The 26,266-nt window shown below is 51.5% G+C and overlaps 2 protein-coding genes across 2 annotated transcripts in view; one reads left to right on the plus strand and one right to left on the minus strand.

Annotated features, from left to right (window-relative positions):
- Nucleotides 1-7,427: 7,427 nt before the first annotated feature.
- On the plus strand, nt 7,428-14,884 carry LOC140207385 (hyaluronan and proteoglycan link protein 2-like). Its single transcript, XM_072275923.1, has 5 exons — nt 7,428-7,749; nt 10,616-10,966; nt 11,424-11,540; nt 12,353-12,538; nt 14,598-14,884. Exons 1-5 carry the CDS (start codon nt 7,428-7,430, stop codon nt 14,882-14,884), a joined length of 1,263 nt encoding a protein of 420 aa, XP_072132024.1.
- Nucleotides 14,885-19,364: 4,480 nt separating this feature from the next.
- Nucleotides 19,365-26,266, minus strand: part of LOC140207395 (brevican core protein-like) — a 39,882-nt gene continuing 32,980 nt past the window's right edge. Inside the window, exons 10-14 of the mRNA XM_072275929.1 lie at nt 23,928-24,010; nt 22,601-22,745; nt 20,430-20,612; nt 19,788-19,794; nt 19,365-19,701 (exon numbers count right to left, since the gene is read on the minus strand). Coding sequence (XP_072132030.1) covers nt 19,365-19,701; nt 19,788-19,794; nt 20,430-20,612; nt 22,601-22,745; nt 23,928-24,010 — 755 coding nt within the window. The remainder of the gene's footprint in view (nt 19,702-19,787; nt 19,795-20,429; nt 20,613-22,600; nt 22,746-23,927; nt 24,011-26,266) is intronic.

Consider the following 26,266-nt stretch of genomic DNA (forward strand, 5'->3'; position numbering starts at 1 on the left):
GGGGCTTCTTGAGGCAATACAGGACCAGATGGTTCACACACAAATTATTTCAAATACATAATAAAAGACCAACAAATTCAAGAGGATAAGTATCAAGAGAAACCAGAAACGATCCAACAAATTACAGAATCCTGCCGAGGTTTAACAAATTCTGATTCTTTACACGAGCACAATCAAGTTGCAAATATCATTCAGCAAAATCTGGCTTTAAAATAAAAAAAACTCATACTTTATGATAACTACACGCATGATACAGGTTTAGAGTCAAAGTCCTACTAATTATAATACAAGCGATTTATTATTGCAGATAGGACAATCCTTAACAACTGTACAGAAATAATATCACAGGGTAAACAAGCAAAAGCAGCTTACTTCATAGATATAGCCATTCCAGAGACACACAGCATACAGAAATCAATAAGTGAGAAACATCATGAACTTGTTGAATTAGGAGAAGAAATTGGAAAGTTATGGAATATGAATAGGATATACATTGTCCCAATACAACTACATCTACAACTACAACAATGCCTATATCTATATCTGCAACTGGTATCATCCCAAAGACATTACACAATGGCATTAAACAGCAATATTTATGTAAATATCCAGAAAGCCACAATACTAAAAACCATTCGAATACTCCTAAAGTTCCTAGTAATTGAGCAAGGAATGTGCTTGGCTATACCCTACGTCAGGTTTCACTAGCTTGAGCTCAGACAAAAATAAATAATAAGAATAAGAAGAAGAACAATAAGAAGTAAATAAATAATATTGAGAGTGTAAGTTGTAGAGTCCATGAAAGTGAGCCCTTGTGTTGTAGAATCAGTTCAGATTTCAGGTGAGTGAAGTTATCCACACTAGTTCAGGAGCCTGGTGGTTGTAGGATAATAATTGTTCGTGAACCTGGTGATGTGGGGCCTAAGGCTCCTGTACCTCCTTCCCGAAGGCAACAACGAGAAGAGAAAATGCCTGGATAGTAGGAGTCGTTGATGATGGCTATGTGTGTAAGTGAGTGTTGTGTGAACGTGTATGAGGAGGTTATGTGTGAGTGTATGTGTGGAGGAGTGCGCATCAGTGCGTATATATATGTGCGTCTGTGTGTGTGTGTGTGTGTGTGTGTGTGTGTCTTTGTTAGTGTGTGTGTGTCTCTTTGTTAGTGTGTGTGTGTATTTGTGTTTGTGTGTGTGTTTGCGTTGGTGTAGATGCGCTTGTGTGTTTGTAGGTGGATGTGTTTGTGTTCATGTCTTTGTGTGCGTTTGTGTCTCTGTGTTAGTATGTGTGTGTTTACGTTTGTGTTTGTGTGTGTGTGTGTGTGTGTGTGTGTGTGTGTGTGTGTGTGTGTGTGTGTGTGTGTGTGTGTGTGTGTGTGTGTGTGTGTGTGCACGCCCGTGCTTTCCTCCTGATTTCCAGCATTTGCAGCATCTCTGTTGTCTGAAGCCCATTCGGCAGGGTGTGCAGGCTATGGGATCGTTAGTACCTTGAGGGGTTTAAAAGGTGTGAGTACCGGAATGAGTTTATTATGAGGGTGTCTGTTACTGTTCATTAGTAAGGAGTCGATCTCTGAAGTCAAAGATGAATCATATTTTAATCTCTCTTATTGTGCAGGTTTTTTGAACTTTTCTCTTGAAAGTGCGGTGGAGCAGGGCCTTGGAATAGTTTGAAGTGAGGGGCAGATCGATTCTTGATAAATGAGGGAGGCAATTGTTGTTATGGGTTGGAGGGAATGCAGAGTTCAGTGTGTGTTTGTGCTCCACCAGTTCCGAAGTAATAATAATTATTACTGGAAATGACATTAAACAAACTTGAATCTAAAATCTTGAAATATTGCCAGGTGTACCGAGATCCGATGAGGAGCTTTTGTCTGCGTGTCAGCCTTACATAATTCATCAAAACAAAACTCAGAATAGAGTAGCGTTACAGCTATAGAGGAAGTGAAGTGCGGGTAACCCAATCAGGTATATTTGTTTTAACGATCTATTAACAAGTGATTGAAGCACTGAGATAGATAATCCGCAGACATTCAGAGGACGAGAGAGGAATGATTGAAGCCTAATAGCGTTGAGAATCTAGAATGGGTATGTGGAGGCAGGGTGCTCGAATTTGAAACAAAATCATTAAGAGTCATAGAACCCTGCAGACCCTTCGGCCCATCTAGTCCGTGCCGAACTATTATTCGGCCTAGTGCCATCGACCCGCACCCGAACCATATCCCTCCATTTCCCTCCTATCCATATACCTATTCAAATTTCTCTTGAAAGTTGAAATCGACCCTGCATCTATCATCTGCGCTGGCAGCTCATTCCACACTCTCGCCACCCTGAGTGAAGAAGCTCCCTCTCAGCGTCCCCTTAAATATTTCACCTTTCACCTTTACCTATGACTTCTCGTTCTAGTCTCAACCAGCCTCACTGGAAGAAGGCTGCTTGCATTTACCCTGTCTATAACCTTCATAATTTCCCATATCGTTATTAAATCTCCTCTCATTCTCCTATGCTGATTCTGCAGTTAAGAGAGATTATGTAACATTTTTCTCTCCCTCTCTCTCTCTGAGCCTTGTGAGCCTTTAGAACTTCAAAGTTCGGTGGAAACAGTCTTTGCATACTTTCAGTGCGAACTTTGGGAGATTGCTGATAAGGTAGTGATATCACAGATAGACAAGAATGCGGCCCTGAGATTTCAGTCAGCTCATCCAGTAAGTTCGAGGTGCCAATTGACCTTCATCTGTTTCGGATTTTTGCGCTTTTATTTTCCCTCAGCTGATATATCTTGTTATTTGTATACTTCGGCTCCACCAGTCGCTGAGGTGCGGCGCTGGGAGAGTCGGCCAGAGAGATAACATACTGCTCACGGGACCTGTGGCTGACCCTAGCTCGGAGGATCCGGTTCTTCCACATGCCGCCGCTGATCTACTGCGTTGATTCTACCTATCTCGATGAAACTGTGGGCCAGAATGTAACCCCCTCCTCACTCCCACGCCCACACACACACACACACACGGCGTGGAGGGGTTGGGGGACGGGGTACATGTACAGTGTAGTGGGTATCAAGGTTGTTTGCCGGTATCTGCCTAGTCCTGGAGTCTGTGTGTCTGTCGAGAAGGGTGGTGACGTGCGGGGGGTGGGGGTCCCTTAGTTCAGTCAGTTCACTGTATAACCCTATCCCCTCCTTTCTCTCTCTCTCTCTCTCTCCAACTCCACACACATACACATGTACACAGACAGAAACACAGGCACACACACACACATATACACACACACAGACACACTCACACACACACACACGCACGCACACACAGACTCGCACAGACACACGCACGCAAATACACACTTAAACACTCACAAACATATCTCAGTCTCTCTCCCAATAGTCGTGTTTACATTCTCTCTCACGCACACGCTCTTTCATTCACTCTCTCAGCTCCCTTTCGTCTTTCCCCCTCTTTTTCCCTCCGTCCCCCTCTTCCCCTCTCTCACTCTTCTCCCCATCGCCACTTCTCGCCACACTCCCCACTCTTCTCCCCGTCCCCTCCTCTCGCATGGCCGCTGTCTCCGCTCTCTGTCTCAAATTAGACAGACACACAGCGGCCTGGTCGTTATTTCACCACCATTCAGAACTGAAAACCCTTTCTACCACTCGCTGCACTCTTCCCTCTGCACAAGTCCTCATAACTCAAAAGGAGCCCGTTCACCCGCTCGATCGATACCAGCGCGGTAGTCCCACTTCCCCACTTTTCCCTGTAACCAATTCTCCACACATCTCTATCAATTCCTCCCAGATTTCACCCCTCAACCCCGTACCAGAGGTCATGTGCAGCAGCAGATTAACCCATCGAACTCTCATGTTTTTTTTTCGGGAATATGGGAGGAATCCGCAGCACATAAAACAAACAGGTCACGGTGAGAACGAGCAAACTCCACAAAGACAGCGTTGGCGGTCGGGGTTGAACCAGTGACTCGAACCTAGCCCCACCGCACCCACCTCCTCACCCCACTCCCTGGTCTGAGCACGGTGCCTGTCCACGGTGTTGAGTGGGTATGGGGCTCACGTGGTGCCTGCGTGACACACTCACAGTCCCAGCGTTGTGTGGGCAGAGGCCGCCACTATACCGACCCTCCTGCACTGTGTCACCCTGCGCAGGAACGCCATTAAAAGGCCCTTCCAGGCTACACACTCCGGCTCACACTCAGGAGTCAGTTTATGTTGCGAATTCCAGAGTCTGCTCTACGATCGTCTCACCCTCCCTGCTCGGGACCTTCATCTCCGTCAGCGCTACAAGGGTGCCCGCCCATCCTTCTCTCTCTCTCTTTCTCGCCGTCTCTCTCCTTCTCGTTCTCCTCTCTACTTCTCTCACCGTCTCTTATCTTGTCGTTCTCCTTTCTCTCGCTCTTTCACTCTCTCTGCTACTCCGCGTCTGTCTGCCTGTCTGTTTCTGTCGCTCTCTGTATCTCTCTCGTTCTCCCTCTTTCTCACGATCCTCCTGTATCTGAATCTCCCTCTCGCTCTCTCCCTCCGTTTCTCTGTAATCTTGTTTCCTCTCTATGTATGTCTCAGTCTCATTTGTTAAAGTTGTCAAAGCAAGTCAAACCCATGAAGCTGATAGTTGAAGGGGCAGTACTGAGGAAGCTCTGCACTGTGGGACGAGCAGTGAGGGAGCGCCGTACTGTGGTAATGGCATTGAGGGAGTCTGTTACTCCGGGAGAGGCAGAGGGAGCTCGGGGCCTGCGACGGGCAGTGAAGATGTGAAGCACGATGTGGAGACAGAGGGCAGGCCGCGCTGTGGGAGGGTCAGAGAAGGAGCGCCGTACCGTGGGAGTTGCAATTAGCGCTACGTTGTGGGTGGGCGATGAGGGAGCGCCACATCGGAAGAGCCAGATCGTGTCATTGTGGGAGGCGAGGAGCCAGCGCGCACTATTGGATCTACAGTCTGGGAGGGGCCGGTGAGGGAACCAGGCACTGTAGGAGAGGCAGAGTGAGTGCCGGGGGGAGGGAGCGCCACAGTCTGGGTGGAGCAGTGAGGGAGCGCACTGTAAGGAGGAGGAAAGGGAAAGAGGGAGGCGAAAGATGAAGTCAGAGAGGTGGAGCAGTGAGGGAGCGCACTGTAAGGAGGAGGAAAGGGAAAGAGGGAGACGAAAGATGAAGTCAGAGAGATATTAGGTTCATAAAAAGTGGTGAGAAACAAAGAGGGAGATTGTCACAAAAGGAGAGGGAAGTCTCGGGGTCCCCTGCTCCCGCACCCTGTCTGCCAGTAGCCCCTTCCCCCATTTCCCTCCCCCTCCACCACCCCGATTGTTGGATGCGGTGACCTATTTAAGGAAGAGCCGGGATCTGGCAGTGTTCCTTGTCAGATGGATACCTGACGCTGCCGAACCGGTGGGCTGGAGGGGCGAGCAGGGTTTCACTGGGGCAGAGGCGAAACTTGAGCTCCAAGACAAACCCTCCTTTTGACAGCTGGACGTTAATCGCCCGCCTTCAAGCACAAGACAATGGGACAGAGAACAATTGGACACAAACACAGTTCAGGGCAGAGAAAAGCGGCTCTTGTTCGTGGCTCTAGGGACGCGGGTTACGTCCGCCCGATAACAATAGACACAGCCCGGGGCTCGTTAAACAACTTATCACTGTAAGCCTGCCATTGAGAGAGCGCTCTGTGTGTGAGAGACAGAGAGCCGCTGAGCTGGCACGGGGCAGGTCCTAGCTCCCTGAGGACCTCCTGAAATCAACCCCCTCCCCCACCGAGACATCGCTGGGGCAATCGAACTGGTGGAGGTAAGGGTGAGCTGGGGGTGGAGGTAGTAGGGTGGTTGGATTGAGAGGATATCGGATGCCAGTGAGGGATGTGCAGTGGGTTAGTTCTGTGGAGCGGGTTGGACAGGGGGTTCTGGGGTTGAAGGGCTGGGTCTGGGAATGGAGCCTGGTGGATTGAGTCGTGTCGGAGTGGAGGACGGTGAATGTTGAGCATGGTGAAGCTATCGGGTCCGAACGGGCGAGTTTGAGAGTCAGGGTGGGGATTACTGTTAGATGAGGCCGAGCATTAGCCTCATGCTGGTGGTCAAAGTGATGGGGGAGAATGTAGAGGGCGGGGGGAGAGCTTTTGGATCAGGGCGATGGGTTAAGGTCAGGATGGTTCAAGGTTGATGTTAGATTGGGTGGTCTAAGGTCAGGTGTGGAGGGTGAAATATCACTGAGGGGGCGTGGTATTAGGGTGGGGAAGGGCGGTGAAGGCATAGGGTCAGGAGTTTGGCGCAGGTCAAGGCGGAATAGTCTGTTAGGTCATGGTAGGATGCAGTCAATATTGGGTCGGGGTTGGGGTTAGAGTGGGATGGTGCGGCTGTGCGGAAATCAGGGTTGGGATATAGCGGGGAAAGGTTCGGCTTGGGGGTGGGTTGGGTTATGGTGGATATTGTTGATGGTGGGTTGGAAAGAGTTCATGGTTGACTGAGTACGGTACACGAGTGTAAGAGGGTGAGGCGGCCTCGGGGTTACATTGGGGTTGGGGTTAAATTGTGGACTGGGTGAGGTGGAATTTGTTTCGGTATAGGCTAGTAGTGTATTAGGGGAAGGCATAGGTTAGTGGATGGGGCCCATGAATGAGCGTAGACGAAGGCTTATACTGGGTTGCATTGGAGAACAGGATGAGCTGGATTGGATTTTGGCCGACGGACTGATGTTGGGCTGGAGCCAAGTTTGGTCTGTTCGGTTGCCGGTGACTACGGTATTCCCCAGGAATAGGAGTTGATCCCGCTACGTTAATGATCTGGATGACGGAATCACTTGTTTTGTGGATGGTACGAAGATAAGTGGAGGGGCAGGTCGTGTTGAAGGAGCAGAGACTCTACAGGAGGATTTAGACAGATTAGGAGAATGGGCAAAGCAGCGGCAGTTGGAATACAATCTAAGGAAGTACATCTCTAGTTGAAGGAATAAAGACGTAGGCAACCTTATAATTGGGAGGACATTCAGAAATCGGAGGTGCAAAGGAACTTGAAAGTCCTTGTGCAATATTCCCTAAAGGTTAATTTGCAACTTGAGTCCGTAGCAAGGAAGGCAAATGGGAGAGCTTAGGAGCAGAGGGCACAACCTCAGAATACAAAGACACCCCTTTAGAAGAGATTAGGTTGAATTCCTTTAGCTAGCGCTGATGAATCTGTGGAATTCATTGCCACGGACGGCTGTGAAGTAAAGTCACTGAGTATAATTAAAGCGGATGTTGATAGGTTATTGATGAGATAGGAGCCGCAAAGGTTACGGGGAGAAGGCAGGAGAATGGGACTTAAAGAGAATAATAAATCGGGCATGATCTATTGTCGAAGGGCTGAATGGCCTATTTCTGCTGATGTGTCTGGTGCGGATGGTTTGCGGGAACGGGCAGACGTGATAGGCCAAAAAGCCTCCTTCTCCAGCATAAGCAACGACAGGGACTGGGCATGGCTGAGGAGAGACAGAACAGGGGGAACAGAGAAACGAAATGGGCCGAGAGGCCTCGATTGCGGCCAGGGACATTAACCATTTCCTCGCCAGGCTGCCACTCCGGCCAAGCTCGGGCCGTCGGGCGATCTACAGTCCCACTTTCCTACCAGCCTGCTCGGCTCTCTGTGGACGAGGACACCCCACCCCCCATGAGGACGCCTATCATGCTGCTAACTCTGGCCTGTGGCTGGTGCCTGGCCCAGGCCGGTCCGATCTACTACACGGCCCAGGGGGGACACTATACCGAGGACCTCAGGCAGCGCACCCGCGGAGATCAAGGTACTGCCAGCTTTCTCGCCCTTCCTAGTAGACTAGCTCGGGCCACACGTTGCCCGGTAATCCTCCCTGCACTGATCTTTCATTCCGTCAACTTAAAATCCTCCCAGGAGTCCGCGATATTTCTGGTTTCGCCGGTTAGGGGAAGAAATATGTACCGCGGTCACCATCGACCTTACTCTCACACAACATGGTGCAGCAACTCTGCGGTCAGGCAGCGTCCATGGATAGTCGACGTTTAGGGCCGACACCCTTCACCAGGACTTTCCTGTCTGAATTTATTGAGTTCCTCCAGCAATCTTGTGCCTGTTGCTCAAAATTCCCTGCATCTGCAGTCCTAATGAAAGATCTCGGCCCGAACCGTCGACTATTTATTGCTCTTCCGTAGAGGGGCCGAGCGGCTGACTTGCTGAGCTGTTCCAGTATTTTGTGCGCGCGTGTGTTGCTCTGAATTTCCAGAATCCGCGGAACCCCACGATTGTAAACACACAGCTGCTGCTCTATCTATTTTTATAAAACCCCTTCCGTGCCTCACCTCAACCTCCTTCGCTCCAGGAAAAGTAAACCCCGCTATGAAATCTGTCTTGATATCTCAAGCCCTGCGTTCCAGACAAGGTCCCCGTGAATCTTTTTTTGACCCCTCTCTAGTTTAATCCCATCCTTCCTGTAGAGAGCTGAAATGGACAAAGGGTAGAAAGCTTGAGGACGAGAGACTGTGAAGAATGGTCTGGAAGCTCTAGCAGAAATTCCACGGGATCCAGCTAGGCCAGGATAACGATGCAGTGTCTACAGTAGCGAAGATCAGACCAAGACTGGGCAGCTGAGCACAAGGCAGTACCATCCCAGAGACAAGTGGGGCCATAGGAGGAGGGATGGGGAGCAGTCAGAACTTCACCTTAGCGAACCTGTCGGGTTCACCGGGTTCCATATGTCACCAGTACACAGGATGGGGCACTCGTTAAAGAGAAAATTCAGAGAAACCTGTGGGACAGTGCAGAGGGAGTTTCTTTGACCAACCCCAGGAGTCTGTCCACCCGACAGGGTAGAGAGAGCTTCACACTGTGTCTGACCCCAGGAGTACGTGATGGGACGGTGTGGAGTGAATTTCGCCCAGTGTCTGACCCTGTGAGTGTTTGATGGGACGGTGTAGAGAGAGCTGGACTAATTTGGAAATATATCAGCGTTCTTTCACCGTCGCTGGAACTCCCTTCTCCGACGGCAGTACTGTTACTGGCTTTTACTCACATCTCGATTACTACAGAGGTTTAAGAAGGCAGCTTACCACCACCAGGTGGCGATCGCACAGTGTGCAGGAAAGCCCGGCTCTTAGTTCCCTAGACCAAATGCGTTAAAGAAAATTGGTCTGTGTCTAATCCACGTTGACATATGGTTAGGGAGCTTGTTCTCTTCTCACCGCTACTGTCAAGCAACAGATACCGGAGCCTGATGTCCCACACCACTGGGGTCAGTGAGAGCTCCTATCCTTCAGCCACCGACGTGCGCGGCCCCAACCATAACTCAGCAACGGGACACAAGCGGCCACCTCCCGCAATACGGAATATGGAGCGTAGAAGGTTGAGGGGAGACTTGATAGAGGTATTTAAAATTATGAGGGGGTTAGATAGATTTGACGTGGATAGGCTTTTTCCATTGAGAGTAGGGGAGATTCAAACAACAGGACAGGAGTTGAGAGTTAAGGGGCAAAAATTTGGCGGTAACATGAGGGGGAACTTCTCAGAGAATGGTAGCTGTGTGGAATGAGCTCCTAGCAGAGGTGGTAGAGGCAGGTTCGATATTGTCATTTAAAGTAAAATTGGATAGCCAAATGGACAGGAAAGGAATGGAGGGTTATGGGCTGAGTGCAGGTCGGTGGGACTAGGTGACAGTAAGCGTTCGGCATGGACTAGAGGGCCAAGATAGCCTGTTTCCGTGCTGTAATTGTTATGTGGTTATATGGTTAATACCATGGACCTGTCTCTGATTTTTAGAAACATAGAAACGTAGAAAACCTACAGCATAATACAGGCCCTTCGGCCCTCAAAGCTGTGCCGAACATGTCCTTACCTTAGAAATTACCCAGGGCAACGCATAGCCCTCTATTTTTCTGAGCTCCATGTACCTATCCAGGAGTCTCTTAAAGGACCCTATCGTATGCGGCTCCACCACCGTCACCGGCAGTCCATTCCACGCACTCACCACTCTCTGCGTTAAAGACTTACCCTTGACATCTCCCCTGTACCTACTTTACGCTCATTTCTACGCTCACACCTTCTGCATCATAATGTTCGTTGTCTTATATAATTTTAGTTCAAGTTCAGTTTATTGTCATTCAATCGTACACACGTATATCTCCAAAAGAAACAACGTTCCTCCGGACCAAGGTGCGCAACACACCATACCTATAACTCACACTCACAACACAGAATGTAACATTACCGCAAACAAATTGACAAATATTAAGGCGCACCTACGTTGCAAGTTAAAAAGTAAACAGTATAACTCTACTGGTGCTTCATGTATATGATGAGACCGGGGTGGTGGCAGCGAGTTCAGTATTTTACGGCCTGAGGGAGGAAGTTGTTTTCCATTCTAACAGTTTTTGTTGTAATGCTGCGGTACCTCCTGCCCGATAGTAGGGGGTCAAAGAGAATGTTAGACAGATGGGAGGAATCATTAAGAATATTAAGAGCCCTCCGGATAAATACAAAATTATGTTGGCATATTAGGTGATTTATGTTTCCACGTTCCTGTGACACTGCTGCGAGTTGCAGTTCAGGGGATTTGTGCACCTGACAGTAACGTGACTTTGATGTGAGTCTTGAGCTATTGACCTTAGGCTCTCTCTCTCCCTGTTACTCCCGGTGATTAGCCGTGCTGGGGTACGTCCGGTACCTGGAGAACTCTAGCCCAAGCGTGGTGACGTCCCGCCGAGGGGCCAACGCTACGTTACCCTGCCGCATGCGGTTCGTGCCCAACGGATACCGGGTGAAGTGGGTAAAGGTGAACGGGTCGCCTCTAGAGAACATTGTGCTGGTGGGTAACAGCCTCCAGCAGAAGGGCTACGGGGCATTCGCCAGGAGGGCATACCTCCGCAGACTCGACAAGTACGACGTGTCTCTGCTTTTGCTCGACGTCCGGCTGGAAGATGCCGGGAAGTTCAAGTGCGAACTCATCAACGGCGTGGACGACGAAGCTGCCGAGCTCGAGCTGCAGCTCGATGGTAGGATTCCCCCATCCCCTTCGGCCAGTCTTTCCGGTGCTTCCTGCCCGCTCCAACTCGACTCACCAGTCAGTTAGCACCGTGGCTATCACCTCCTACACCTCTCCCTTTGCAACATCCTCCGGTAGCTACACCCTATCTCTCTCTGTCACCCCACCGGCCACTACACGCCTCTGCGGCTCATCATCCCTTCCCGTATCTGTAAGTCCCTCCGGCCTCTACACCCTTCCATCTCTACAACCTTGAGGGCCTTGTACCCCGCCTGTTTCTGCGACTCCTTCCGGCCGATATACGCCCCTATACGTCTCTGTGACACACTCTAGGCCTTACAACTCTCCCCGTCTCTATAACCCCTCAGGCGCATACAGCTCCGCAACCCTCCCCCCGACCCTAAGTGCTCCCTAGTACTTTAACCCCCCTCCGCTGACATTGAAAAGTTCGTCTCTTCCGTTACCAGGAGTCGTGTTCCCTTACCAGCCCCGGCAGGGTCGCTACCAGTTCAACTACTACCAGGCGGTGCGGGCGTGTGCGGGCCAGGACGCCAAGCTCGCCAGCTTCCAACAGCTATTCCAAGGTAAAGGCAGCCAACTGCGGCCCCTGGAAATGGTGGGGTGGGGGTGGGGGTGGAGGAGACCCTTGACCAGGAGAGCCGAGGGGTTGTGGGCTGATCTTCCTGACGAACCCGACAGAGATGGGAAGAGGGAAGATCGACGTCAGCTGCGTATCCACAGTGGGGGAAGTTGGGGTGTTCGGGAACTGACCATCAGGTCCTGAATTTCTGGGGAGATGGTCACATGAGCCACGGGGGGCGTTGGAGTGGGATTGTCACCCTGAAAACGGTTTCGGTGGCCGGGCTGGGTCTGAAGCCCTCCACCACTGTTTAAAACATAGAATGCCGGCCTTACCAAGAGTAGTTGAGATCGCTAGAGCCGTTCGACTCCTTCACGGACCCCCTCGATTTGCGGTGCTCCTTCAACCAGTGCTTCCATCCCACAGCAGGGCGCTCCCTCAGCTCCCCACCTGCAGGTTGGCGCTCCCTTGTTGATGATCTCACTGAGAAGAGTGAGAGGAGACAGATCCCATCGTCCACTTCAGGGCCGCCTGTAGGCGGCGTGATGCCTCACTAGGCAAAATAGTTAATCAAAGCCAAGAGCACCCGGTCTCTCCCGGAGAGAGGAGTGTAGGGGTGGTCGGGGAGAGAATGGGGCTACACTGTTTTAAGCGCCGGTGGGTGTTAAACAGACGGGCAGATGTGTAGGGACCGAAGAGGCTTATAGGTATTGTACAGGGTTGGGTGTAGGGGCGGAGGGGTTCACACAGACGGAGAGGGGTGTAGGGACCAGAAGGGTAATATTGACGCACTAACACGGCTCTCCCGCCCACAAGAATGGGAGCGGGGCCTGGACTGGTGTAACGCGGGCTGGTTGGAGGACGGCAGTGTGCAGTACCCGGTGATGGAGCCGCGGGATCAGTGCGGGGGCCGCCATCTTCCCCCGGGCATCAGGAGCTACGGACTGCGGAACAAGCAGCGGGAGCGCTACGACGCATTCTGCTTCACATCCAGCATCAAGGGTGAGTCACTTCGCTCCGCACAGCAGGATCCCAGGGCGCTGCCTCCAGCGCTGCGGGGGGTCCACGGCAGCTTCCGCTGCAGTTTGGGAGGTTATCCCGGGGGATGTTCGATCCGATCTCTAGTATGTCCTGCTCGTACGCTCTGCCTGCGACGGGATGGGTTTCATAGAAACATAGAAACATAGAAAATAGGCGCAGGAGTAGGTTATTTGGCCCTTCGAGCCTGCACAGCCATTCAGTATGATCATGGCTGATCATCCAACTCAGAACCCTGTACCAGCCTTCCCCCCATACCCCCTGATCCCTTTAGCCACAAGGACCATATCTAACTCCCTCTTAAATATAGCCAATGAACTGGCCTCAACTGTTTCCTATGGAAGAGAATTCCACAGATTCACCACTCTCTGAGTGAAGAAGTTTTTCCTTATCTCGGTCCTAAAAGGCTTCCCCTTTATCCTTAAACTGTGACCCCTCCTTCTGGACTTCTCCAACATCGGGAACAATCTTCCTGCATCTAGCCTGTCCAATCCCTTTAGAATGTTATACATTTCAATAAGATCCCCTCTCAATCTTCTAAATTCCAGAGAGTATAAGCCTAGTCGATCCAGTCTTTCATCATATGAAAGTCCTGCCATCCCAGGAATCAATCTGGTGAACCTTCTTTGTACTCTCTCTGAGGTAAGAATGTCTTTCCTCCCAGGTGTCCCGCTTCCTCCCTCATTCCATCGATCTGTGGGGTCAGTGGGTTCATCAGCCGCTGTAAATTCCACCTCTTCCCACTCCCCCGCCACTGTGTGAGTGCGGTGTAGAAGCTGAGGCGGAAGACCTGAGAGGAATATAGGGAGAATAAAATTAGATTGGTGGGATATTACTGGATACTACAGATTCGCGGGCCGAACAGTGAACGCTTAGAGTGACATAGGCTGATCACTGACAAATGGGACTATCTTAGAACGACACTTGGTCGGCAGATTCAACAGGGAGATGGATCATCTGACAGGAATTAGCCGTGGGGGAGGTGAGGACGAACGTAGGACCCTGTGTATTGCTCTTAAAGCCAGTTCGTAAATGACGGGCCGAATTGTGTCCATGCTTTAGCCCCTATGCAACTCTGGGACTTCTCGGAGTCAGGTCCTTTCTGATTCGCCTTCCAGCGTTGTTTGGCCTGATGTGCAAGACAAGCTATCAGTCGTGGAGACACTGAAATCAAGCAGCAAATTGTCTTCTAGAGAAATTCAGCCATCAAGCGGCATCTGTGGGGGAAGGGGTTGGGAGAATGGGGTTGATGCACGGTATCGGTCCGAAACGTCGGCAGTTGCTTTCCTCCCACAGATCGTTTTGATCTGTGACGAGATCCTTTTTCCCTTTAGTCTCAGGACTTGGTGACCACGAGGTAGCTCGATGAGGGAGAATACGCTGCCAGAAACAGGTGACAGCGCCCCCTTTTGGAGGACGAAAGTGGCTCCCAACCTATCATACAACCCACACTGTCCGCGTTCCTGGGAGTCTGTGATAGGACTGGTGTGCATGGAGCTTCATTCTGCCCGACTCCGGGAGTGTGTGATGGGACGGCGTAGCGGGAGCTTCATTCCGTGTCTGACACCAAGAATGTGTAACGGGATAGTGTAGGGGGAGATTCCGAGACTCCGAGAGTGTCTGATGGGACATTGTAGGGTGAGCTTCACTCCGTGTCTGCCCCGGGAGTGTGCGATGGGAGCTTCCCTGCGTATCCGATCTCGGAAGTGTGTTATAAGATGGTGGAGGGCGCTTCTCTCTGAGCCTGACAAGAGTTTGTGTGATGAGATGGTGCAGAAAATTTGATTCTCTGTCTAACCCAGTACTGGAAGAGCTCAGCAGGTCAGATAGCATCTATGTAAGGGAAAAAATAGTGGTCAGTCCCGATGAATGGTCTCGACCGGAGTCGTCGACTGTTTATTTTCATCCATAGATAATGCCTGACCTGCTGAACTCCTCCAGCACATTTTGTGCATTGCTCTAGATTTCCAGCATCTGTAGAACATCTTGTGTCTCTGTCTAACCCGTTCCCATTCCGCTCTAGGTTACGTCTATTTCCGGAAGAACTCCCAGATGCTGGACTACCGCCGGGCAGTGAGTGTCTGCCGCAGTGAAGGTGCCACCATCGCCAAGGTCGGACAGCTGTACGCTGCCTGGACTTTCTCCCGCCTGCACCGCTGTGAGCCCGGCTGGCTAGCCGACGGCAGCGTCCGCTTCCCCATCGTCACCCCGCGCGCCCAGTGCGGCGGTCCAGAGCCGGGGGTCCGCACCCACGGCTTCCCAAACCGAGCGCAGCGTCAGTACGGCGTGTACTGCTACAAGCGGCGGTAGGAAGCTCATCCCCTTGGTACGGTCCGAGACGAAGCAGCAACCCGCAGAGGTGCCGGCCGAGGAAGCTGGAATTCCTCCGGGCATTACACCGGAATCCCTTCATTCGGAGCGCTGACCAGACCCAGAGTGGTCGGTCGGCTGCTCGAATCTGGTGCGTGGCGGATCCAGTTAAGGCCACGTCCATTTCTGTAGCCCTTTGCCCCTCCCTCCCCCAAACCCTGGTAGGCAGCTCCTGCCTCCCCCTCAACCCTCTGTCAGGACGCCCGCAGGCAATAACAGCACTCTGCATTCATCTAGCACATTCCACCAACCCCTAAATGGCCCAAAGGATAAGAAATTTTGGGGGGCTGAGAAGGGGATGCGATAAGAATCGTCAGAGAGAGATGGAGTAGAGTGACAGGACGTTTGGGGAGAGAGAGAGAAAGGAGGGAGTGAGACGGAGAGATGGACAGAGAACGGACGGATTGGACAGAGGGAGAAGGATGTTGGAAAGATTGTGTAGGAGAGCGAGGGAGGGAGAGAGAGGGGGGATAAATACAGGGGAGTTTGAGGGAAAGAGATAAAGAGGGGTAAAGGAGGGAGTTTATACTTGGATGTTTGAACTACGGCTGCAGCGCCTCGCAAGGTCCGTGGAGGGATTTCCCCACCACAATGCACACACCACCTCGAGCAGTTGAAGACACTGTTTAAAGTGACGGGACGGGGAGTCGAGCGGTTGGAGCTACTGGCTAGTTAACCCGTTCGTTGCTGTTTTCCCATTATCTGCACATTACTCTCAGTGTGTCAAACCTTTATCCGACCACTTAACGTGTCGACGCCCCTATGAAACCTTCCTTAACTTACTTTCACCCCCACTCTTTCATCCCTTATTTCTCTCTCCACCCCTTTCCCTTTCACCCTCTCTCCTCCCTCTCCCTCTCTTCCCTTCTCCTCTCTCTATCTGTCCAATCTCCCTCTCCATTCTCCCTCTCCTTCTCTCCTTCCCGACCATCTCCTCCCCTTCCTTTCTCTTTCCTCTATTCCCTCTCCCCCCCCACTCGTTCTTCCGCTCTCTCCTCTTTCTTTCCTACCCGCCCATAGTCATCTCCAATGACTTATCCACGTTATTTATATGAATGGTGAAAGGTGGCTGTCCCAGTACCGATCCCCATAACGCAAAACTCCTTCCTCCGTTTCACCCAGAAAAAGACTCATGTATGGTAAACCTCTGTTTCCAGCCAGACCAACGCACGCCCTTCCATTCCCCGAGTTTATATCCTCCACAATCGGATTTGATTCTTTCCCTATGGAAATCTCAGTATATGATATCCAAACCTGCAAACAGGTAACATATCCAATAAATTGATCAAAATGAGCGGCTTTTCACAACCCATCTCTCTGTCACACGCTCTTCTTGATATAAAATATATACATAAGAGTTTTCTATTTTTACTTATTTTTATTTGGAGATACAGAGCGGAACAAGCTTTTCTGAGCCATCGAACAGCACCGCCTAGCAACCCACCTATTTAACACTAGCCCAATCACAAGACCATTTACAATGACCAATTAATCTACCAGGCGGTACACGACGTTGGACTGTCGGAGGAAACCGGAGCACCCGGAGGGAACTGACGCGTTCACGGGAAAGCGAACAAACTCCCTACAGATGAAGTCGGAATTGAACTCCGAACTCCGGAAGGCCCCGGCATGTAACAGCCTCACCCTAACCGCAGCGCTACCAATGAAGTCACATCCGTCCTGCTGCGTGTTGACCACAACACTCTACTAACTTCACCTTTCCAGAAGGACCTTCCCGCTCCACCACTAGCACCCTCCGATTGCGTTGACTAGGCCGATTTTATAACCAGTTCGTTAGCTCACAGTGGACCCCATATAGTCTAACCTACCGGGCCAGTCTACCTGTTAAAGGTTATCCTCAAGTCCACGTAGACAGAGTCTACCACCCTTTCCTTGCCAATCCTCTTGGACGATCTTCAAAGAGCTCAGCAAAATCCTTCAGACACAATTTCCCATGCGCAAATCCATGCCGGCTATCTCTAGTCAGTCCGTGACTTTTTAAATGCCGGTAAGTTCCGACTTTCTGGATCGCTTCCCGTGGGCCCGTCGCTAGGGTGGGACGTTCGCAAAGACAAGGACTGATTACGGACAGTGAGCATGGCTTTTCGCCTGGGAAATTCTCCTACGTGCTGTATTTCCATGGGGTTACTCTTGCCGCCCTTCATAAGCAAATACACAATATTAGCTACCCTCCTATCTTCAGCTGCCTCATCTGTGGCTGAAGAACATGGAACATAGAACATAGGTCAGTATCGGCCTTTCGGCCCACGATATTATTCCTATCTTTAACCTACTCTAAGATCAATCCAATCATTCCCTCCTAAGTAGTCCCCCATTTTTCTTTATCTATGGGCCTATCGAAGAACATCTTAAATGTTCCTATGTATCTTCATTTACCACCACCTCCGGCAGGATATTCCACGCATCCACCATTCTCTGTGTATAGAAATTACCTCTGACATCTGTTCCACCCCCCCCCCCACCCCCGCCCCGCCATACTTCCATCCAATCTCCTTAAAAAATATGCCCCCTTCTATTAGCTATGATTGCTTCAGGGAAAAGTCACTGGTTGTCCACTTATGTCCTTATCATGAAGATACAAAACAAAAAATGCCAGGACGCAGCAATCTCTTTCCTTGCTTCTCATAACATCCAAGAATACACCGGGTCAGACCCCGGGGGTTTATCAAGAGCTCCTCCTCCTCCAGAGCATCGCCGTTTTCTTTCCTGAATGCACCATCTCTCCTCCACGGTATTGTGGTCCAGGAACATTCACCACCACCTTCAGAGACCCGTGGACACCCTTTTCCGTGCTCTGTGGACTGGCTGTTGGTAAATACACAGCAGTGGATAAGGCCGGGGATTTCCATAGGAGAGACAGGTGGATAGAAAGACATGGTGGTTGTGAGGGAGCTGTAACAGCGTCTCGCTAACCGCTAATCTGCAGTGGCGCCTGGTAACGAGAATAACAAATACAGCCTCACCCTGGGCAATGGGAACGGGCTGGAGCGGCCGGGATGTGGAGATTGCCTTCGTTGGGATTGTATTCAGTGGGAGAACATAGAGGGATTGGGTTCACTGGGAGTGTGCACAGCGGAATGAATGGGAAGGGGTTGAGTCCGTTGGGTACGTGCTCAGTTGAAGAAGACGAGAAGGGATTGTGTTCATTGGGAGTGTGTACAGCCGTCAGGTTCATTGGGTTGGAGTTGGTGGGGGAGGCATTGACTCCTTTGGGAGTATTTATTGTGTGCGTGAATGGGAAGTGCTTGGGTACGTTGGGGTTGTGTTATGTGGGAGAGTGTGGGTCAGTTCGGATTGTGGGTGGTGGGAGAGGATGCGAATGATCAGATTAGATTATTTGTTGCATTCACATCGCCACATCGAAATACAGCGTATGTTGCGACTTTGACCAGCACAGTCCGACGATGTGCAGAGGGCAGCCCGCAAGCGTCGCTAAGTTTCCGGCGCCAGCATAGCATGCCCATAACTTACTAACACTAACCTTACGTCTTTGGAATGTGAGAGGCAGCGGCGATACTGAACCCCGATCTCTCCCCTTGTAACGCGTAACGCTGACGGCTACGCAATTGGGATCGTGTTCGGTGGGAGAGAATGGGAAAGGTATTGGATCCGTCAGGAGTTCCAGAAGCAGGATGTCTATTGGTTTATTGACCATGTTTTAGAGGCATCGTGGTTGACTTCAGCGGTCCAATAAAACGTAGAACTCAAAGTATATTATTTCACAAATTTTATTGCAAGTCGAGAAAAAAATGTTACCATTGAAATCGTTGGCTGAAAATTCCTGAAGCCGACAGCTCAGTCTCCCCCTCGCGGATGAGGTGTGGGCGCCTGACACGGTGCGACACAGAGTCCTGCTCGGAACGTCCGCTCGTAATAATTCACACAGGGCGGGGGATGTACTCGGTTCACGGACACGGCAAAACACCGCTCAAACGTCAAGGGCAGCGGCGGAAACCTTCAATCTGTTCAATTTAGATTGGGACCTCCCTTCACAAATAGTTGCCAGTGTGCGACTTAGAGATTCAGTGAAGCTCCCTTTATGTCTACATTGTCTCATTACACAGTCTCGCCTGAGGGATAGAATGAATCTCCCTACATACCATCACATCACACACTCCCAGGGTCAGCGAGAGTGAAACTCCCTCCACACTGTCCCATTGCACACTCTCAGGGTCGGAGACGGAGTGAAACTCCCTCCACACTGTCCCATCGCACACTCCCGGGGTTGGACACAGAGTGAAACTCCGACCACACTGTCCCATTGCACACTCCCGGGAGTCAGACATTCAGTGAAGCTCCCTGTATACTGCCCCACCACATACTTCCGGGATGAGACACAGTGTGAAGCTCTCTGTATGCTGCTCCAAAAGGCGCTCTGAGACTTAGGACATTGACTAATTCAGCTTTCAATTAACCCTCCCAGGGATGTGTCCCCTTTAACGCTGTGATTATTCCATATGTATATTCCCAGCGGCATTTTCCGGACGGGGTTCGCTGTGGGTGTTAAGACGTGAAGCCGGTGGGCGCGACGCGAATGAAAGCCGGTGCAGGCCAGGAGACGGCGGCAGAGCAGCTCGGAGTTTCGAGCCGCGGCCACAGGGGCTCCTGGTTCCTGGTAAATAATGTCTGCCCCTCGGAGCAGGAGCACTCCCTCCGGTGTCACGCCGGCGCTGCGAAGGAGACGCAAGGCTCGGGCTGCGGCTGTTCCGAATGGGTTAGTAAGAGACTCTGCGGCACTGTCGAAGCGGATCAGTGAGAGCCGGTTCCGCGCCCGGGAGCCTCGGGAGAGCTACTGTTCCCTGTCCGCCAGTTACGAACGTACCTGGAGGCTGCGGTGAGATAAAAACAACAAAGATACGGTCACTGGTGGAGCGCGGATGAGCAGTGCGTTATGTTTCCAGTACGGGACGGAGAGAAGCTCCCTCTACACCGTCCCATCACACACCGCCAGAGGCCGGACCCTAAGTGAATTTCCATCCACACTGTCCCATTACACACTCCCAGGGTCAGACACAGAGTGAATGTCGCTCCCCACCCCACAGACACATTTTCCAAATGGGGGTTCCTATGTCCCTCATTTCGGCGATCCCTCAACAACGCCCATCGCACAATGCGGCTCAACCTCGGCGCGGCAACTTCCGGGGATGTGGAGTGAGATCAGAGAGACACAGACAAACAGTTAGACAGGCAGAGACTCATATAGCGAGAGGGAGACATGGATGGTGGGAAGAAGCAGGCGGGAGTAAGGGAGGTACAGCGAAATAGATACAGACAGAAACTGTGGAGGGAGAGCAGGAGAGAGGGAAGGGGAAGTGAAGAGAGAGAGAGCGCGCGAGGAAGAGAACAGAACAAGAGAAGGAGGAAGATGTTCTATCTAGGGTGCTGCCAGCCTTTCTAACATCACTGTATCTCTACCCCGACACCCAACCCACACCCCCGGACGTCTCGATGGGCCGAGTCTTACCCGGTGTGCAGACAATCCGTGGCCTCTCCCACCTGCCGTCGCCCCGGCACCTGACGGTGGGCCGCTGCTGCTGGAGAAAACCCTCGGTACACTCGTACCTCACCACCGAGTCGACCGGGTAACGCGGCCTAGTCTTGCCAAGTATCCGAGTCCGCGGCGGAACCGGCGGGGAACCGCAGGCGCCTCAGTCGAGATGGCGGGGGGAGTGGAGAAGTGGAAGGGAGGGGGTAGAGAGGAGGAAGAACAAAGAGAGCTCTGGTGTAGGATTCACCTGGTCGGCGGTGAGTAAGGAATCACGGATAGACCGGGCCGGGAATGGAAAAACTATCCCGGCACAGACTCCAGCCACGACCTCGGCCGCTCAATGTTTGTAGCCCCAACCCCGCGCCCCCCCTCCCCCCCAGTTCCCCAGTGAGACCTCAGCCGGCACCGTGTCGGTAATTGGTCCTGGATTCGAGTCCCGCGAAGTGTCGAGGGGGCGAATCCCAGAGGAGAGGTTTTTGTTCCAATCTTTGACCCCGGGTCAGGAGAGTACGTGATGGAAGGAAACAGGGCGAAGGGTTAGCGCTTGGGGGAGGTGGCGGGATCTGTAACAGAGCGAGACGCCTAAAGCAGAAGGGGGAACAAGGTTCACAGAAACATGGTATCACGCAGCACGGATACAGGTCCTTTGGCCCAACCTGTCCATACTGACCAAGGTGCACAACTATTCTAGTCCCATTTGTCTGCCTTTGGCCCATAACACTCCAAACCGTTCCTCTCCCTGTACTGTCCAAGTGTCTTAAACCTTGTTGACGTACCTGCCTCAACCACTTCCACTGGCAGTTCGTTCCATATTCTGACACCCTCCGGTGAAAATATTGACCCTCGGGTTTTTATCAAAACTCTGCCCTCTCACGGTAAACCTGTGTCCTCTATCTCAACCCCAGGGAAACGACTGTGCGCATTCACCCTATCCGTGTCTCTAATGATTTCTACACTTCTGTAAGGTCACCCCTCAGTCTGCTCTATTCAAGAATAATGTCCAACCCTCTCTCTATAACCCACCCTATCCCCTGAGTCCCGGCAAAATCCTTAAGAATCTTTACTGCACTCTTTCCAATTTAATGGTATCCTCCCTACAGCAGGGTGACCAAAACCGAACACAATACTCCAAATGCAGCCTCAACAATGTCTAGCGCAAATGTAAAATAGCGACCTAACTCCTTGTCGTGAATGATAAAGGCGTTAAGTGCCAAACCGCTTCTTGAGCACCCGGTCAACCTTATTGATCAGTCTGTAGGATCGGGAATTTTTAAGTTGTGGAATAGATGTGTGTCCGCGGGACTGTGCTGTGTCTGCGGGAAAGGGTGAACTTATTCAAAGGGCAGGAGTTCTGAGTCTGTTCGACCGGGCTAGGTCTGTTGGAATGGCGACGGGGCTGGCATGGAGTTTGGCTGTATGGGACGAGATTGTTGATCAGTTGCATGGGGTGGTGCTTCTGTCGGACAGGGTTTGGATCAGTAGGACGGGGGTGGCTGGATGGGAAGATGGATTTGAGCGGGACGACGGTGCAGGTCAGAATGGTTCTGTTGAACGTTGTGTGGGGCTGTAAGACGGGAGTGGAAATGGGGGTATATTTGGGTCTTTGGAACGTGTAGAGGCCTTGTGGTGAGGTTGGGCTTGGGGCAGGGTTGGGTCTATCGAAAGGGGGGATTTGGAGACGGTGGTGGAGTGTGTCTGTCGAACGGGGTGTGAATCATTTGGACGGGGGTTGCTCTTTGGAACAGGAAGAGGGAGAGGTGGTATTTGGGGCTTCGGATGGGATAAAGGCCTTGGGGCGGGTTTAGTCATGAGTTGGAAGTTAACTGGTGGGTAGATCTCTGTGACTGGGTTGTTCTGTGGAACTGGGGAAGGGAAGATGGTATTTGGGACTTGGGACGGGGATATGCGTCTGTCGGATGGGGTTTGGTTTTGTGGGACGGGTTTTGAACCTGTGGGACAGGGGTGTGGGTCCATGGGAAGCGGTATTCGCGTCTGTGAGACGCGGCAGGACTGTACGACAGAGTGGGTCTTTGCGACGAAGTTGGGCTTGGAACGGGGGGTGTGTGGGTTGCTCTGTAAAACGGGAGAAGGGGTGCTGATTGGGGCTTGGGGGGGATTTGCAACACTGCGGCGCGCTGGATACTCACTGAGCCCCTTCTTACAGGTGAAGGCCAGAAAATAGTTGCAGGGGACGTCACTCCACTGGCCGCCCTTATGCCAAATCATCACCACACAGTTCTCCCCGGACAAGAAGAAGCTGTCCGGCTGACCGCTGTACCAGTTCTCGTAGAGCTGCGTGGGATGGGTGGGGTGGTAGGGTACGGAGCAAGGCAGGGAAAGAAGGCAGCATTAGGATCGCCAGCAGTGGGCCGCTCAGTCTTCAAGCCCCACACAGCAACAGGAGCAGCCTGCTTCGACTCTGTAAAGTGCGCGCACTTGTCTAATAAAGTTTATTTGGTAATGTATTCATGCAATTATTTACCTTCTTACGCACTTGTTTACTTATTTATTTAACATATAATCCCGTATCTCTGTAGACTATGGGAGGAGACCGGAGCACCCGGAGGAAACCTACGCGGTCACGGGGATAACGTGGAATGACCTTACAGATAATGGCATGAATTCAACCTGGGTGCTGTGTTAGTGTAACGCTAACCAGTACGTTAAATTCTCTCAGTCCCCTCCCTCCTCCGCCCACTACCACTACCCCCCTACCGTGGCGCTCCACGGGGAAGGTCCTCAGCATGAAATGACCCATGTCAGTGTTGCTGGTGGGGAGACCCCGGTAGCAGATACCTGATGGGCTGAAGTGTCCTTTTTCACGCTTTGTGTGGCTCTGTTGAGATGACTTGACTCAGGAAGGAATGGGGCTGAAGGTGAAGACCCGCCATCCCAGGACAACTGAAACTCGATCTCGCTGGGCTACACTAGGCAATGGATGAAAAGAGTTCCTACCGCTCTATCTACCCCCGACATACACCGGACTCGCTGCATCCGGGATTCACCAGAGGATCTCGCCCTTGGATTTCTCCCATGGATCTCTCCTATAGATCTGGCCCGTGGATCACACTATATATCTTACGAGTGAATCCCACCAACGGATCCCACCCATGGAATCTCACGTATGGGACATCACCTATGGATTTCACTGTGGACCTCAGTCGCGGATATCACCAACGAATCTCCCCCTGTGAACCTCACTCGTAAGCAGCGGTTCTCACTCGCAGATCTCACCAAAGGATCTCACTCACGGACCCCTACTGTGTATCTCACCCATATATCTCAGCAACGAATCTCACTCAAGGGATCTCTGCAGGGTATCCCACTCACAGATCTCACCAGAAGGTATCACCCACGGGATCTCACTAGAAAACTCCACCCGTAGATCTCTCCGTGGAGCTCTGCTCTCACGTCCACCCACCTGGCTGGCCTCCATCCCTCCTGAGGACACCATGTCACCAACCAAGCACTCACCAGCTGGTTCCCGTCCGACCACTGGAAGTCATTCTCGATCGTCTTGTCGTTCAATCCGATCCACTGGTATTCCTTGAAGTTATCTGTCCACAATTCCAAAGAGGCATCAGAGCAGAAAGCAAACGGCCAGAAGTCATTCAGCCCTTCAAGCTGGCTGTATTCACCACGGACCCGTTCCCGTTCTCCACCTGATTTCACCCACGACATGTTCTCTTCTCACCGCTGCCATCGTGAAGAACTACAGGAGTCTTAGGTCCCACCAGCAATCATCAGACTCCTGAACCAGATCGGGTATCTTCACTCACCCCAACACTGAGCTGATTCCAGAACCTACGGACACAGCTTCAAGGACTCTGAAATTCAGGTTCTCAATATTATTTATTACTTATTTATATTAGAACATAGAACATAGAAATCTACAGCACATTACAGGCTCTTCGGCCCACAATGTTGTGCCGACCATGAAACCTACTCTAGTAACTGCCTAAAGTTTTCCTACGGTATAGCCCTCTATTTTTCTAAGCTCCACGTGCCTATCTCAGAGTCTGTTTAAAGACCCGATTGTATCCACTTTCACCACCGCCGCCGGCAGTGCATTCCACGCACCCACCACTCTCTGTGTGAAAAACCTACCCCTGACATCTCATCTGTACCTACTTCCAAGTACCTTAAAATTATGCCCCTCCTGTTAGCCTGGGGAAAAGCCTCTGGCTATCGACACGATCAATGCCTCTCATCATTTTATAAACCTCTATCAGGTCACAGCTCTTCCTCCAACACTCCAAGGAGAAAAGGCCAAGTTCACTCAATCTATTCTCATAAGGCACACTCTTCAATCCAGGCAACATCCTTGTAAATCTCCTCTGTACGCTTCATTTTTCTATAATGCTATAAAATGATGGTCACAGTTCCCGAAGTGTTATTCCACAGACACTTCCCATCCTCACACTAATTCAATGTCGAGTACAGCCCCCTCCCAGATAGAATTCTGAGCACAGTGCAGTCCCGCCCCTGACAGAACTCTGGACACAACATATTAGTATTATTACTATTTTGTTTTTATTTTGCGTTTGCACAATTTGTCCTCTGTTGCATATTTGTTGTTTGCGTGTAGTTTTCACTGATTCTATTGTTTCGTTTGTATTAACTGTGAAAGACCGAAAGATAATGAATCCCGGTTAAGTATATGGTGACATTTAAGTACTTTGATGATAAATATAGTTTGAACTTTGAACCTTCCCGGTGCTGCTCACTCCCTGCCATTCTCCAGCTGGAAGGAACTCGATGAGTCAGCCGCGCCCGAGGTTACCACTCGAACCCCGTCCCGATTCCGAGACGGGGCCGCAGCCCCAGCCCCATCAGTCTGCGGGAGTCTCCGCACGTTCGTCGCCGCACACCCCTCTCCCTAACCCGTGACTCTTTAGAACACCCTTCGCCCTACTGATCCACGGTCTGTACGAACTCTCTAGTTCCGTCCCATCCCACAGTCGTCCCTCATCCCAGCAATCAGTACGCCCGCTGAGGAATGGGGACTGAGGGGTAGCTGAAGTGGGCGTGTGTAGGAGGCCGTGATGGGCACGGTGAGGGAGGAGGAGTGAGGAACTGGCAGGTAGGGTTAGGATTGAGGGAAAAGGGTAGAACGAACGGGTGAGGGGAGGAGGGAGAGGTGAGGAATTGTATGTTGTGTGAGGGAATGGAAGGGTGAGGGTTATGGGAGCAGGAAGGTGATCGTTGGGCCGAATGGCCTAATTCTGCTCCTATCTCCTATGGTCTTGCAGTGAGGGGTGTCCGATGAGGGTGGAGAGAGGGAGGAGAATAGAGGTGAGGGAGAAAGATGAAAGGAACAGAAGGGTGAGAGATGGAGGAGTGAACAGTGGCCGAGAGTGAAAGCAAGGGTAGGACAAGGGGTGAGAGACGGGGCAGCATGAAGGATGAGAAGTGAGGGTGTAGAGTGAGTGGTAGCAGAATAGGGTGCCGGGGTAAGGGGAACAGGATAGCGTGAGTGTGGAGTTAGGACCAAAGGGTCGAGGAGTTGGAGTTCAGGATAAGCGGGGTGTAGTGGAGGAAGCAGAGAGGGTGGTAGAGTGAGAGGTGAGGGTACGGGAGGGAAGGATGCGGACAATTTAGGAGGTGGGGAGAGTGAGATGTGAGTGCTGAGGGATAGGATGAGGGGTGATAACTGAGGGTTAAGGGGTGTGGTCAAGGTGAGGTGGGAGGAGTGAAGAAGGAGGGTGAGTGGGAAGGTAACGGGTGGGGAGTGTTGGTGGGCTGAGGATGAGGTGGAAGAAAGAGGAAGAGAGGTGTGGGTAAAGGGGAGGACAGAGGAAGGAGCGTGAGGG

Source organism: Mobula birostris, chromosome 2, assembly GCF_030028105.1.
Source record: "Mobula birostris isolate sMobBir1 chromosome 2, sMobBir1.hap1, whole genome shotgun sequence".
Taxonomy (NCBI): Eukaryota; Metazoa; Chordata; class Chondrichthyes; order Myliobatiformes; family Myliobatidae; genus Mobula; species Mobula birostris.